Source organism: Lipophrys pholis (genome assembly GCF_963383615.2).
Source record: "Lipophrys pholis genome assembly, chromosome: 11".
Lineage (NCBI taxonomy): Eukaryota > Metazoa > Chordata > Actinopteri > Blenniiformes > Blenniidae > Lipophrys > Lipophrys pholis.
This window is the reverse complement of record NC_137631.1, coordinates 22,145,920-22,163,397: the sequence shown is the minus strand read 5'-3', so window position 1 is coordinate 22,163,397 and position 17,478 is coordinate 22,145,920. Positions and strand designations below refer to the sequence as shown.

Below are 17,478 nucleotides of genomic sequence, written 5' to 3'. Positions count from 1 at the left end.
ACTTCCAGAGACAAACCAACATCTAGAGACAGGCACAAAAATAAAATGGCCTCCGGAAACAAACTGATGTCTAGAGTCAAACTGACACTCAGAGTTGAATTAACTACAGATATTCAGAGACAAAGCAGTAATCAGAAACAAGTGACTCCAAGACAATCAATTCAAAAATACAGTGATAATCAGACACATCTTCACATGGACAACTGCCCAGAGACCAACCTACTCCTAGAGACAGAAACAGAGATGGCCAGAAACCGATATCCAGAGACAGAAACAAACATCCAGAAACAAAACAACCTCTGAAGACAAAGTGACACCCAAAGGAAAACTAATTATCAGAGACAGATAAATGTCAAAAGACAACCCTGTTTCTAGAGACAGAAACAATGGTCCAGAAGGAAACCTATGTTTAGAGTCAACACGTTCACAGACAGAAACAAATATATTTGAAGACAGAAACAGAAGAGACCTACCAAGGAGTCAATCTGATTTTCAGAGACAGACAAATTGAAGTTCTAAAGCAAAGACCCAGAAACAGACAACCAGAGACAAGCTAACATCCAGAAACAAGCGAAAGAGATGAAGAGAAAAATGAATGTCAGAAAACAGGAAAGGACTGCCTCAAAAAAATAAAACAAACAAAAAAATATCTATCTCAAGCTTAAGCATGGATGTCCCATTTTAAAGTGATGTCTTAACCAGATGCTCACAAACAGATGTTAGGAAATAAACCAATATCCAAACACAATCACGTCAGTGTTTGTGTTTCAGAGACAGACACAGACATTCAGAAACAAAAACAAATGTCAGGAAATAAAACAGCCCTTAAAGACAAAGAACAGACAATTGCCAAAGACACCTCCATTGACAGGAAATCAGAAGTCCAAAATCTGACCTTCGGAGACAGAAATAAGGACATCCAGAAACATACCTTAGTCCAACGCAAACAGACATCCATACAGATGAATTGACATTCTGGAACAAAGATCAAAAAACAAAATGGGGACATCTAAAGATGCAGATGGGTATCAGCATCATGGTACAGAACAAAAGACAAAAAAGACACAAGTCTTGAATCAAACTGAGGATCAGAGAAGGAAAACAGAAAATACATGCAGCGACGAAAAAGAAAATCCGGAGACAAAACAACCCCTAAAGACAAAGTTAAGCTGAGAGAAAAACAGAAACAGGGCAGCTGAAGACGTAAATGAATAAATACTGTTTACATGAACCTCTTCTTTGCTCTTTCAGAATTTCTTGGAAACAGATTCCAATTCTCAATCAAGTCTCAGTCAACTCAGATGCCTGAGTGGATTTAATATTCAGTGGTGCACTGTGCTGCCGGTTGCTCTCCGTGGTGCTGAAAAATACACCATGGAGCTGGTAGTTGGAAGCAAATATCAAATATATTTGCAAATTTAAAGAGCAATTGCACGAAATGGAGAAAATCCAGAGCCACAGCTCCTAAACACTGAATTAAGGTGTTTCTTTCAGTCCCATTGCAACAGATGTATACACTTTAAACTAGAAGCCATGCAGTCTGCATTCATACTGTAAATTCTGGTGTGTTTAAGATCAGCCATTATATTTCAACAACATATCACCAAATAAGCTTTAAAATACTGTATATTAGTGGGTATGAGAATTGTTGAGCTGTAGCTTGGAGAATGATTATGTAAAAATGAGACAAAGTGTCGCAAACGAAAAGTAATCAACAAAAATCTAAAATTATAGACACAATACAGGCAATAGTGCAAATGAGGTGCACATGAATTGCACTACATTTTTTTTCAGGAAGAGAGCAGTTTGTTTTATATAAGAGGATCTATGAAGAAGGAAAGAAAGGAAAAAAGGGGTATATATATATATATATATATATACACATTGTTAATATTATTATCATTACGGGCACAACTGAAGGAAATCTAAAAAAAGTAACTCAAGAAATACTTGAAATAACAGATTTACTTTCCTAGAGTAACTTGCAGCATTTTTAGAGTAATTGTACTTCGTCAAAAAGAAGTAACTTGGATAAACTACACATTTTTAACAACCGAACCCATCAATACAATTGGTCATTAAAACTGTACTTCTATTTTCATCCATATCAGTTTCAAGCTAGTTGCAAATTAAAGTTTTCAACTGATACTGTGTGATTGTACATACAGTGTGTAAGTACAGGCAAACACACTGCATTCAGTTACAAAGCAAGCACATTGTCCTTCATCTACTTTTTGACAGTCAAAATGTTCCTCTAGAATAGACTAGACTAGAATAGAATAGAATGATAGCGACACAATGTCAGAACAGACTTTATGACACGCTGAGGCCTGAGAATCGTACAGTTATGAGGGGAATCCGCTCCACAGCTTGCATGCAAATACAATTTTTGCCTGTGGGCCAACAGGAAGCGAATCATATGGACCTGTAACCCCGGCGAGCGGCCACCGCAGGCACGAGGCATCCGCACGGAAAGGGTTAACGCAGCGAGATCAAAGCTGCGGAAACATCACAGAGGCACAGTGATTTGATCACGCGCCAACCCCTGGGCTGAATTCATAATTGTCTCTTTAAAAAACATGCACACGCGTGCGTCTGCTCTCTGTTTCTAGGTTAAAAACCATCTGTCTCTTAGGGTCTGTGTTTCATTCCAAGGATACGTGTCAAAACCTGTAACTACAGCTGTACTGTAATCACAACGTTTAAACCGCTTGTCGGGGATTCACTGTTTCATTGGCATCTATATTATTGCATAGTAGCCTACTTTACACCTCACAGTATTGATTCCTGCTGCACAGCAGCACCAAAGCAAAAACACGAAGCGCAACGAACTGGGAAGGAGTTGAAATTGGTTATTTTATGAATTATATATATGCTGTTTCACCATGTCAGCACTCGAACCAGCGAGATGTGGAAAGAGAGTAACATCAGACGAGACAAGGCCGGGATCCTCAGACATTTATTTTCCTTTATGTTTGAGTCTGCCTCTGGATGCCACTGGATGTCTCCACACAAGTGTAATCATATTAATACAGCTACCTCGCTGGATTATATAGCACGACACTTAAGATTGGAATATCATATTTGTGCATTAACCTTCTCCCGCATCATGGAAAGAGCTAAGCTATCATGTCACAGGGGCCTCACCCAAAAATAAAAAGGAGAGAATATAATGTGATAACAAATACGAAAAGTTCAAATATGTAAACTTAAGATTTTCAAGGATTTTTTTTGTGAACAACTGTGATAACTATGGCCTCAGGAAAACGGCTTATGACATATTTGATTAATCGATGATACTGGATTTATTTTACTTTTATGACTTCAGGAAATACCTTTAATTGAAGGTTAAAATAAGTTACATACTTTTGTAACATAACATGCTAAAGATAGTATAATTAAATACTAATAAATACAATGTATATAGAATAAGGTCATTTGAAAATTGCTGAAAATTACATAATATTTCACTATTTATAGTTCAACAAAAAAAATAAATTAAATGGGATAAAAATTTTACTTTCCTAAAACACTTTAACGATCTTGTTTTGTCATCTTGTACATTACATGACATAAGCATCCTGCAAAGAGATTTCCAAAAATCACGTTTGCTTTTTAGATTGTCACCAACCAATAACATTAATTTAAAGGAATTTTGTGTCATATGTAATATGGGTAGTTTTGCTATAAAGGGTTAAAAAGCGAAATAATCCAGATATGTTTTAAAAAAAGTCCTTAAGTATTTCAATATATGTGCAGACAAAACTTTCTAATTGGATATATTCATCGGATGAAATAAGTTTTTATGTGTTCTATATAGTATATCTAAGATACTTCTACATTACAAATTTATTTGAAAAGGCCTGATTCATGCATATAACTGACTGTAATCGTGACGTTGCAGACACATTGTGGAAAATGTCTACTAATAGGGGACACTAAAGACTGAGCGTGACAGGACAACGCACACTTTTAGTTCAGCATGTTTGCCTTCACGAATATTGAATATCAGGTTTGTCTCCTAGAGTCTGCAAAATACTGAGAACAGTATGTACTAATTGTTTAACGTACACCTGCAATGTCATTTATTACCTCTGAATCTGTTGTTTATTAATGCATCTGTTGACACATTTAATAACTTTCTCCACCAAAACATCCAACCCCACATATTTGTGCCCGTCCAGAGCACTGAAATCAATCACTCCATTGTGACTGGAAGCAAATGTAGAAGCGATGCAGTTTCCAGGAGAACATTATAATTTAAACGGGCCTAAATCACAGAAGATTTGAATACTCATCACTCATTGTGTTACTCTCTATAAAATGCCTTTATACTGGATAGTAATAAATCTGGCCCTCAATGTCAGGATTCACCACTAGTAAGTCAGTCTGTCTTTTCCTAGCAACTTTATCAAGGTTAACCTCTCTGAGTGCTGGAGTCTATTATAGCTGACACCGGGTGGAATCACACTGCAAACCCAGAGAGAAACAGACTTGTAACTGCAGCTGATTTGAACTCACATATTAACTTACAAACAAATAAACCGATTGTGGCGGGGAATTAAACACCCTATGTACTCAAAGTAACATGAAACTCCCACATGGAAGGGTCATTTTCTTTAAATATTTACATTGTGAGATTAGAGGACCAACCACTACAATCCAGTGCAGCTTCAAAAAATAAAAAAAAAGTGTTTAAATGTATCTCTTTACAGTAATCTAATATTATTGTATGTTCACATGTGGTTTGTTGTTATGCACTTGACTGCTTTCTAGCATAAAGTCGTGCATGTTTATGATATGTTAAAGAAGTTTTCTGCACTCTCTGCCACAATCCATCCACGGGTGTGTTTGGAAGATGTGTATGAACACTCAAATCCAACACCCTGTGAAAGGTGTGATGGGAAAAGTAGCTGTGCCAAAATTAGCAAGCCGACTGGTGTTGAGGAGGTCAACACGTCTGACTCTATGAATTTTTTAGCATTAGAAAAAAGCAGCCCGTCTCCTCACAAATTTAAGTTCACAGAGAAATCTTGACACTCAGCCGTATTTTCCTGCATAACAGATGAATCCGCTCGGTACATGCAAACCAAAAGAAACTGGAACATGGTGTAATCAGTACTTCGACACCATGCAGGATCATTTTAGTTGATGTAAATATACTGCATGGCAGTGTTCATGCTTGCAATGAGCCTTGATGAGCTGTACACATTTAAATCCAGTTCACATGGTGTTCACATCAGCATTTTTAACATCAGACTCGAGATCGTAAACAAAATATAATCTGAATGTGATTTATACTTGTTAAGAATTCATTGACACCTAATAAAATGATGAACGAAGCAGGCAAAACAGGGGCAGGAATTATTCCTTTATGAGAATCAATTTCAGTAGCATGTACTTTAGGTGCATCATGTCCTTTTTTTCTGTTTGTACATCTGCGATTGGACCTTAGCATTAACACTTCTACGAAATAATTGCTCTTACCCCACAATTGCTTCAAAGCAACCGGGAACAAACGTGACAAACATGAACAACATAACTAAAACAACAATATTCGATTTACATTTACAGAGGGGGCAAGTTTATGATTCTTACCTGTTGAAATTATATATTAATTAACCTAGAATTTTGTTCCTTTGTGTTTTTAATATGTCTGAATGATTATATGAGGAATTTCAACTTCCTCCATGATGTCGCCGTCAAATTCACCTGGTTCTTCTTAAAGTAATGCAGGTTAAAGCTAACAGATAAGGCTGATAACAAAACTCCTCCTTCCATATTAGTTTTCAGTCCCTAATAGTGGAGAGTTCATGCATGCTGTAGCACCGTTCCAACCGGAGTGCTTCCAGGGCAAACTCCCTCATTAGTCTCTCCAGTGAGCGCTACATCGGCAGACCTCCAACATAGATATTTAGAGTTTTCATGTTGCAGACAGCACTGCTAATCCTCCACTACAAACATCAAACCACTCCCATTACATAAGCTAAAGCCTCGCGGTGAGGTTGCTGTGGTAGTAAAGGAGATGCGTATTAGCAAGGACCCCAGGAAAAAAAAAAAAACACATTAGCAGAATGTATGTGATGCTACGAGATGCTTTCTTTGTGGTGCATACTTGAAGTAAATGAAAAGGGTGGATTTTCTATTGACTGAGCTGATAGGAGACAGATTCTATGCAGGTTTTCTAACGACAACAAACAGAGGGCTGGCTGAAAGGATCAGGTAATGCAGGCACATCCACTCTGCAGAAAAGCAGCAGCTCTGCAGGCATGAGGACGGACAGATGGCACCTGAAGACAGGTAGACGAGACAGCAACAGCCACCCAGACAGGCGGGAAAAGCAGCAACAGCCCCGGACAGGCATGAGGACAGAGCAGCTGAACACTGAAAGCGGGAGACGTCAGTTCAAAGCTAAACCTCTGCCCGCGTAAATCGCTGCGTGGAACTGTTATCCGTTTAAGAGATTTTGCTTGGGTCCTTTTTTTTCCCCCTCCCTGTCTGAGTCTTTCAGATTTCCATTTGAGGATTATTTATCTGCTCGCAAATTTCCTGAAGGAGGCCCATGATCACACAGCAGTTTGCCCCGAACATCTTAAGATGTCCACATGCGCTTGTCATTTTCTACACAGCAGTGTTTTTTTGTTTTTTTTTCTTATTTTGATGATGCACATTATATTCTATATTTATCTTTATTGAGGACTTTTTTGTATCCAGGAAAAAAATTACATGTATATACAGAGAATATATAGTGAGAAAAGCAACCAGCCATCCCATTAAAAGACAAACATCATAAAAGAATAATACATGTCTCAATGGCCAAATGCTCATTGTCACAGTGTGTGTCCCATCCAGTAAATCCAGCAAGCTCCTTAAATATTTAAAGTTGAATCGTGTTCATAGAGTTGTGCTTCATTTTTCTTGGTAAATTGGTACTGTAGTACTAAAAGAGTCTGACATTAATATCTGCGCATGTGTGAAAGAAGCCAACTAAAATTAGACCTCTGCTCACTCACTGAAATGATGGAAACAAAAGGGGCAAACTGACGACAAAATAGTAACAAACCCAAACACAATTTTACTTTTTCATGCCTGGTGCCCAGCGAGCAGAAGTCAGAAACACAAAAGTGCAAAAGTCTCTTTAAAAATTAGTAAAAACAATAAATTCACTGCTTCACTTATGAAACGCTGCTAGGCGACACTGCAGATGCACATTCAGTGGGGAAAATCCAGACAACAACAAAAAACAGCCCAATTAAAGCTGGTGTAAATTTGAGGCAAAAGAAAGAAGACTTAAAGAAAGAAAGAAGTCATTTGGAATTAAATCGCTATCAGAAAGCAACAACATTATGGGATGTTCACCTGATCTCGTGCAGCTCTGCAATCACATCATAGTAAGGCCAACAGATTGATATAGCAATGGGGTTTTCTTTAAAGAAATGAATAATGACTTTTTCAAAATTTAATGAACAGATTGTGTAGTCTTAAAAAACACATCTGTCCACCTCAAATATCCTCTTCATCCTTTGGAGGGTATTGGGAGAATATCGGAGCTGAGATTTGTCAAAAAAGTACACCAATGAGCAGTTACCAGTCAATCAATGGAGTAACACAGACTCATACTGACGACCAATGGAGTCTCTGATTAACTGTACGTGCTTATGTTTTGGAGTTATTTGAGGAAACCCATGCAATCTCAAGAACATGCAAACTCCAAACAAAATGATCCAGGCCTCGGTATTGACCATGACAGTACTAACCACTAAACCACAGTATCACATCTTCACATCTGAAGATCGGGACAGTCACAATACTTGTAAAATGAATAACAGAAGTCACAAAAGATCAACAAAAGACAAAGAACATGACTGAGCGGATCAACATAAACCAAAGAAGATATCTGGAAAGGCAGCAGGTTCTGCCAACGTCTTGACTCCAGGAAATCTTCCTTTCAGATCAATAAAGAAAACAGCATGGTCTCAACAACTGTGCAAACTACCGAGGGATTACGATCCTATTCATATCACGCAATATGCTTAACTGGATCATCTCAACCAGAATAAAAGAAGTAATCAGCATTCAACTCCAGAAGCACCATCGCAGACATCCACAGAGACAGATCGCATCCTGACCGAGTAACAGCTGAACCATCAAAGAGGCAAGACGGACCAGAGCTTCAGCTCTGTGTTACAACTCAACCGATACTTCTATACAGAGGAGCAGTTGACTTTTCTTGATAGGCGACAAGGATCAGTCATTGTGCAAGAGTGTGGTCTAAAACTGTTGACCCACTGTTTGCAGATGATCTCTACAAATGTCTTTATAGTTCGATGACTGCATCAACTGAGCTCTTCGATCAAATAGAAAGATATTTAGTGCAAGCACAAGTCCAGCAATTTTAGAGCGATGTCTGGAATTTGTGACAATTGTCATCTTTATCCATTCCATTGATTGAAAGGTATTCACTTTGTGGAGGTTAGGTTGTCACCAATTAACCTCCACTGTATTCTTTTTGACAAATTGAAGTGTTTGAAGACTTTTTGTTTTGTTTAAACCTTTATTTAAAGTTTAAATAATGAACTGAATTGCAATCATTAGAAATAACAATGTCATGCGCCTTAAGATCTAAATGTTGGGTGAAGTGACTTCATAGATGTGTGATATACCCAACACTTCTCACATGAGCTCTACTCTTGGTTCTAAATGTGATAAAACAAGCATATAAGATAATTTGATAGATAAATAATACACCCCAAATAGGCTTATTTTGAGGTCCAATGTTCAGGACACAGCTGTCCCCATGTTTCTGCTGAGCCGTGTGGTGCCATCTCAGACTTGGAACTGCACATTTCTGTCTTTTCTATGATGGTTCTGCGTGTTGCATGTTGCTCATCTTTGTGCCACTTTACTCCTGCATGTTAAGGAGTGATGGAAAACAGAGTGACACTGCTGAGCTGAAGAGATTCCTCCCACACACTCAAATCAACCACAAATTTATTCTTTTAAACACATCTGCCATCAAGGCTGCTTTCAGGACTTGTGGTTTTTGTCATTTAGCAATTTAAAGGAAGCAGGTTTCTGACTTCATCTGGTGCGCGATTTGGCATAAAAGCAGAATGGGATGAGTTTTAGATTATGATTACGGAGGGTCAGTAGGAGTCTCAGAGAAATGTGAAAATTCTAAGGATTATTTTAAAATACAAAGCTGCAATTTCACATTTTATTGTGAATCAGTCATAGTTAATCAGTCATATCATTTCAATAAACAAACAGTCTGTTATGTCATCGTAATCGTGACATGTAATGTCAATCAAATAAATTCATGTATTGTGGTTGTAACACTTTTAAATCATGTTGTTGTAGCATGACATTCAACAAACTAGATTAATTTATGTTAGCAGAACTTAATTATGATGGGTTACTATTGTAAAACCTTTCTGCTTACAATCCAGGGACAGAAGGGGAAGTAGTGAGAGAATAAATACTTTAGTTTCACCAACACCATTAAAATATGGTTGTTGTTTTATATAACATTAATGATGTGAAATATAATTTTTACTAAGTCAGAAACGACTGAAATGAAAAAAGTCCTTATTCCTATATAAAAGTTGTATTTCCCCTTTAAGTGTGGATATAGGGATTGTTTGCAAACTTAAATGATTGTGGGTTTTTATTTTGTCCAGCAAAAATACAAGTCAGTCATAATAGTTAAAAGACTTAATATCCTTTCATGAAGCCATCAATAAAACGTTTTTAAAGTATTTTAAAAGGTGGCCTATGAAGGGTTTAGCAAAAACAGACATTAACTAAAACATGACAGTTTACAGCAATAGTAACAAATACTGCAGTCATACACACCAAAACACATCGGAAAATCCTTTATCGAGAAAAGCTGTGACAGCTTTATTTATTACAGGACCACCCTCTTTCTCCCCTTCCTGCTATTAGCTGATATGCTACCTGAGCATATCCTGCTAGTTTGTTGAACCAATTATTCCAGCTCAGAACAGCATATGTAAGCTGATATAATAAATTCACCCCTTATGTAGAGTGTATGGACCTTCTCCAGTAATCTATCACCTATTCAGTGTTAAAACTTATACCAAGAAAATTAGAAGGTTGCTGAATAAAATAAAAGGTTTATGGATCATGAGAAACAGCTCTTTGCTTTTCCCTCCTTCACTCTTCTTGTTTCTGTGAGGTTGCTAATCAGTCAGCTTAGCTCTTCATCTCGGTAAACACCATTATCCCGGAAGATTGAGCCAGCCAATCAGAGCCCGCCGGAGCCAGCTGGGCGGCCAATGGCAGCGAGAAACACTGAGTCCCTCGTGACACGGTGACCTGCTGCATGTCGGCGAGCGTTGCTATGGAAACCGTACTGTACAGCGCGGCTCGGTGGAGATGCAGCGGAGCGAGGGAGGAAGGAGAGAAGTGGGAGGATGGAAGAGGAGAGGGGGGAGAGATGGAAGAGGAGAGAAGGGAGGATGGAAAAAAAGAAGAGGGAGGAGGAGAGGAGCGAGAGATGTTGGCAAGCAGGACGAAGAATGAAGAGGAAACGCAAGTAAAGATGGAGATTGAGGAGCAGGAGGAAGAGGAAGAGGAATTGGAGGAGTTTCCTAGAAGTGTGGCATCAGGTGTGGTTAGACGAGAAAAGCAGCCGACTCTTAGTTACACCGCGTCTTTTTATGAAAGTACTACCAAGTACATTTACCTCCATATTTTGTAACTTGTGCACTTTCTTCTCCAATAATGCAAAGGATTTAAGTCAACAAAAGAATGATGATGATAGTTATTGCTTGCTTCATGCTTGTGCACTTATATGACAATATGAAAATGATGATGAAGTAAAAAGTGGATCAAAAGGCACTTATAAGTCACGTTTTTATGATGACTGTTCATTCTAAAGGCAGCATTTTGTATATTTGTTTCAGAAATGTTTTCACATTGACACAACAACATTTTGAAAATGATGTCCGTTTATTAAATGCCAGAATAGATGAAAATGGTGTAGTTTTAATGTTGGGCCACAAGTGGATGCTGTTTGTTTTTGTAATGAAACCACACATACTTCCACGCAGAGATCAATACGCTATAAACGTCAACAATGGGAGTAAGTAGACATTTGTATGAATAGATGACAAAGTTGCTTTACTATTACAAGCCACTGTCAACATAAAACTACCAATTCCCAGGAGAATACATAATGGACACTCAGGAAGCAAACATTTTTACTGTCCATCTACTCGTGCATGTGCAGAAGTACTGTTTACAACAGCTGTGGTGCACAGGCGCAGTAGCAGCATTTCCAAATAGTTGTGTTTGTCCCGGTTTACATGTAGACAGAATCACAGCTTTTTCGAAGAATTCCACCTTGGCAGCTGTTCTCAAATAGTTGCGATTTCAGTGGCTACGAGCACCGTTGTCGTGTAAATGGACACTCAAAACGCAAGGAAAGTTTTCCATTTTCATTTAAAAATGTTGTAGCATAAACAGCACTATCAATACAACTGTATTTCCTATGAGTACTGTGTGAATATTACATTTTAGCTGAGTGGAAATCAGATGCCAATTAGAGGATGGTCATTTCTCTCAACAACTTTACAATTAAATGTTCTCTCTCCTTCCTTTTGTCAAAGCATTGCTCATCCCCACTGATTGCACCTGATTGACGTCTATAAATCTCAATTAATGTACTTTCTTTTTAATAAGACATTTTTTGCAGCCACTATTCATGTTTAGTTGGGTGTTTGAAGAATATTTGAACCACAAAGATGTGTGATTTTGGTTACTTTTACGCCACTTTCCAATATATTACATGGCATTACATGACAATTGCAAGATAATTGTCTTATAATGCTGTGTCTTTATCCTGATATGGAAGTCTTAAAGTATAAAAAATATCCTTTGACAATATCTCAGGATTGAAATAGTTCAATTTACACATATTTCAGTGGCTTCTGCCTGCTCTTGGACATGACAGCACTCCAAGGGATCAGAGGCAGACCACCAGCTTTAATGTAGGCGTGAGCAGTGCTCAGCCATAAAAAAAGTCTACAGAAGTGTGATCTCTTCAGGAAAAGACACCTCAGATCAGCGAAATGTATGACTACATACAGAAATCACAGTCAAAGTTCCTCAAAACCCCTTCAAGAACGATAGCCCTACCAATCAGACGGCAACAAATGCTTCAAATAATATCGTTTTGTTACACATTGAATTAAACAGGTACAAGTGACAAGAAAATATAGATCTCTTTTTTTTTACAAGCTACCAACACAACTCCAAAAGCACCAAAATGATTTACCAAATACCAAAATCCATGTCTCATTTCATCACTCTACTCTTTGCCACATTAAGTCACACACACACAAACTGTACAAAAAAAATCCTAGCAGAGGTTCCAACAATGTTCCTACGGAGGTTTTGTCCTCAGTGGGCTGTTAGTGGCCTCACAGCAGAATATCCTCGTTTCAAACACAAGATTCAAGGCCTTAGAAGGTTTCCTCTCACGGTGCAAAACCATGCATTTGAGTTAAGAAATTTCCTTAAATTGCTTGTAAAAACATAAATTTGAGGTTCATAGATGGTTTTCAAGCATACATTCATGTATACACATATATACATGCCCACAGTACATGTATATACACTATCTGTTGTTACAATGGCTGGATTTGTGAAAGGTTGAGCCTAAAGAAGTTCATTCCTTGTGGACATTGCATGTTCCCCCTGTGTGTGTGTGAGAGGGCTTTTTATGGTTTCATGTCACAGTCCATAAACATCCATTTGATTTAATTAGTCACTCTAAATGGCCTCCCTCTATGTTTACCTTGTGATGGACTGGTGAACTGTCCAGGATGAATCCTGCCTTCACCCACACTCAGCTAGGATCAGTTCCAGTGCAGCACAACCCTGAACTCAATGAAGTTCTATAAAAGATGGATTCATGGACTCTACGTGTTACAAGACTTTAAAGGGATATACATTTTGAGAAGAGAATGCTCTTCTGGTTAAAAATATCCAAAGCAACATTAATCTGCAAATTCATTCTAAAGACACAGTAAGAAAATAACTGAAACTGGTCAAATTTGCTCAAAAGCTAGTATCTAGAAGTCACGAACCTGGTATTGTAAGAATCAAAAAGTAATTCTACGAATACCAGAAAAACTAAATCTGGCAGAAACTTGCTGGTTGTTCACTTCATATCAATTTTTTATTTTTTTTTCCAAAAAGCTCAAATCAGGAATATGCAGAACAGACACTGAAGACACAGCATAAATATTGAGTAGCATCATTAACATTTGGGAATAAATGATATTGTTGCTCAATGCTTAGAAAGATTGCAACTCTTGTATGATAAATCAATAAGAGAAGCAACTTAATGAAAGCTCTTCTGTCACAATAGTTCTCCAGATGGTAATCGATCCCTCAACTCAAGCAAACCTCCAGCTATGACACAGGTCTTTATCTGACACTGGACGTGGTCTCATGTGCTTTGAGTGTGTAGTAAAGTCGTATTTGTAGTTTGAAGCTTAACTTTATCTCTTTTTCTTTGAAGAATCACAGATGTTTCTCTGCAGCGCTCAGGTAGCCACAACATTCAGAGATCACATTGGACAAAAATTAGCCTGGCACTAAAGATAACACAGGAAGGAACACAGCCAGCCTCAATAAGGCAATTCATAAAACCCGTCATCACTGCAGAAAGTACATTTCCTCTTTGGACATTTTCTGTCTGTTCAATTCATCACTTAGCTAAACAAACAGTTTTATTAGCTCATGGATCTATATAAACGCCAGATGCATGCTGTTATAATAAGGACACTGTGTACTGTTGGAGCTCGATAAACATTCATAACTAGGCCAATCTCTGCTGCATTTACTGCATTCAGGTTCAAATAATTCACAGAGCTGAAGTGTCTCTCCAACACGTTTATCACAGGGGTGTCCACCCCCCCCCCCCCCCCCACCCCCACCCCACCCCCAATGATCTTCCTCATCTCTTGATTAGAAAATGACTCTCATAATAACCGAGATAATCATCCATCCGTCTAACCAGACTTGTTTTCATTATCTGTTCACCATTTCACTGATCCATTAATCCATCACTTCTGTCGATCCATCTATTCCTCCCCCACTCCATCCATCCATCCATCAAACCAACTTCTCCTCTTCCTTCCCCCAGATCAAGACTTCACACCAGTCTCATATGAGGATTGCACTGTGCATGTGTGTGGTGAAGAGTGGCTTTGTGAAGCAGCCTGCTAGTTGTAGAGTTACGTAACACGGCTTTAGCTCCATGTATGCTACTGTCAGCTCGGCGCTCACACACACCGACAGATTTCATGTGTGTGCAGTTTTTGGTTGTGTTTTTTATTGCACGCACGACACGTGTTTCTATTTTTAAGCATATGGTGTGTGTCTCATTACCAGTGACTGAATAGGACTCTGGTCTAGGAGACTAACCCTGCTCCTGGTTTTGTGTATAGGGGAAAACTTGATGTCGATTCAGAAGATCGTAAAATGTTCAGAATTCTAACTTTCTAGTATAGTCTGTTAACAAAACACCCTGTAATTACAGTTATATATTTTACGATATGCACATTTAAGGCTAATACTTTCTTTAGCAACACTGATAGATTCAAGAATAAGGTTAAATGTCACAATATTAATATAAAATGTCATATGGAAATGTTCTCTAGTAATTTCCCCCATAACATGTGGTGTTTATTTTCTAGTAGTATTACATTCATTCACAATATAGGATATTTTTGTGAACAGTTAAGATCCAAAAGTAATTTAAAATTTTTTTCTTGTGTTAGTAGGACACTATTAAATAGAATTATAAGCTAAATCTTTATATGGAGTCTGCAACTATTATAGCTGATTAACTACAGTGTGACACTAAACTGCTATACTTGTTTCAAAAGTTTAAGGACAATTTTAATGAATTCCTTATAAGATGTGCGTTATTGAAATTTTCTAGGGCAGGCATAATTAAAAAAAAAACAGTCAGTCACAGGGTGTGATTCGAAGATATTATAAATGTGCATAAGCTCACTTACTATTTGGCACTAACAAAACTTTTGTTGAAAATAATTGAAATAATTGAGAATATTTCACTACCTTTACAAACAAAAAAGCTGCATCTTCAACATCCTTTCTTCAATATATCCAATAGGTCTCTTTAGTTTATGTCCATACCATCTCCACTTGGACCCTCTCTTAGTTTTATTTTTAAATGGGACGGTAAATGGACACATGGTCCCATTCTCCAATTCACACACACACACCAATGGAGGCAGCTGCCATGCAAGGCGTGCAATTCACCCACTGGTCTCAGTTTGGGGTTCAGCGTATTAATCAAGGATGCTTCAACATATGGACAGATGAGAAATTCAACCCGAAACCTTCCGATTGAGGGAGTTTGTTTATTGATTGTCACTGAATCAGGAGCAGCAGACAGTGATTTTAAGTGATATCAAGTCTTTATCAGAAAACAACAAAATTACAACTGACCAACTCCTTCCACACAAAAGATTTCCTTTCTTTCACATAGACGCACGACTGCAAATCCCACTGAAGCCAAGCTGTAAGAGCAGGTTGTCTTCCCAACTCAAGGTTGGCAGTTCAACTCCTATCTTGCATTATCCATGTGCTTGAAGTGTCCTTGGGAAAAAACACTGAACCCCCAAGTTCCACCCAATGTGTGCACCTTTTAGTGACTGATTTTGTGAATTTGGTGAGATTGTTAAAGACTATGTACCATTGGTTTATAGAATCGAAGCAAAGTAGCAACAGAATACATTAAAGTGGTAAGAACATGTGAACATGTGGGTTTGATGCCTCGATCCTTATTGCCACTGGTATTCTAAAGCACTTTCTTTTTCTGGGGGACTTGTTGCTTTCAAGCTGTTGTCCTCTTTTGTCCCAACCTTTTACTCGTCCCTCAAGACTGCGTGGCCTGAATAGAAGGCCTGCAGACACATACTGTGCTCCTGCAGCTGAATGGGGTACTCAGAGGAGAAAGACAGAAAAAAAGGAGTCAGACATTGATGACAGAGATCAAGATTCGTTTTCAAAGGATGCCCTGATGTAACCTCTGATCTCGGCATCAACGTACGTGTGTGTGTGTTTATGTGTGTGTTAACAAGGCGCGGCAGAAGAAAGAATGACCCAAGAAGACCTCGAGAAAAACTCCATCTGTCCCTAGGCTGTCCATCATTCCCTGGTTGTCAGGACAGTTGTTGGATTTCAGTCATTGACAGGCACTGTTTGGTTCACACATCCTCACACACCTTCTGCCACACACAAACCAAATACCAAAAAACACCCACAATGCATCTGTGTCCATCCTTACCTCCGTCCGAGTACGTCTCCGTCCCATATCCATCCTGCAGTCCGTTGTTCCACGTCCCCTCGTACTTCCCACTCGTGCCAGTGCTCTCCCGCAAGCCATAGCGTCCTTTAAACCCATGCGTCCACTCGCCCTTGTACACCCAGCGGCCTTTATTCTCCACACCCACGCCGTGTCTCTTGCCCTGAGCCCAGGTGCCCTGGTAGGTGTTTCCGCTGGGCCAAGTGTAGACGCCCAGGAGCTCAAAGCCATGGGCCCAAGAACCACAGTACTCGCCCTGGCCTTTGGGTCCGGTGCAGATCCCATGGCCATGCGCCTTGCCCTCCTCCCACCCACCGCAGTATGACCCCCCATCGTCAAAGTTGAACCTGCCGCCAGTGGACATGCATGAAACAGGTCTTGGCAATTCCCCTGAAGCCTCGACAAAAAGAAAAAGAAAAGAAAAAGAAAACGAAGGGAGGAGGAAGAAGGACAGGTTGGTGCTAGAACCAGTCCATGAACCTGGAGGCTGGTGAGGAAGGGGGTGAGGAAGAGGAGGATGAGGAGCAAAGGGAGGGAGGGAAAGGGAGAAAACTCCCACGCAAATCAAGAAAGGCCACCTCTCTTCTTGAGCTAGCCTGAAGCAATCGAAGGAAAAACCAGGCGGACAACTACGACGTGGCCCCTCACAGGTGGTCAGGGGTGTCGTGGAGTTGTGGGGACTGGAAGGTGTTCACACCATCCTCTTGGGGGACTCTTGGTGGCTTTGGCTAGCAGTTCCCAGCTGCTGTGTGGCACATACAGGTGGAGGAGGAGGAGGACGAGGAGGAGGAGGAGAAGAGTGGGCCCCGAACTGCCATTATCCTCTCTCAACAGGAGTTTGAGACCATCAGGCAGCTCCACCGGCCTGCCATCGGCCTGCCTACACAGTCTACGACGCAAACTCTCCCTCCTACTCGTTCCTGCTTTTTCCTGCTCTGGCTCACTCGTTCTGCTGCCTCCTACCTGATGATGCCTCCACCTCTCTCGGGTGCAAAGCCGAGAAGTTTCCCAGGTGGCAGCCTATCAAACCTCCAAGCCCCCAGCATAGACGCCACCCTGATCAGCTCCCAGGCCCCAACTCGAGCTGTGACACGGAAAAATCACCA

At 39.5% G+C, this 17,478-nt stretch overlaps 1 protein-coding gene across 1 annotated transcript in view; it reads right to left on the bottom strand.

Moving 5' to 3' along the window:
* Nucleotides 1-16,736, bottom strand: part of jph3b (junctophilin 3b) — a gene marked incomplete at both ends in the record, with an annotated part of 51,476 nt that extends 34,740 nt beyond the window's left edge. The window contains one exon of the mRNA XM_080475867.1: nt 16,355-16,736. Within this exon, the coding sequence (XP_080331993.1) occupies nt 16,355-16,736 (382 nt within the window). The remainder of the gene's footprint in view (nt 1-16,354) is intronic.
* Nucleotides 16,737-17,478: the final 742 nt, after the last annotated feature.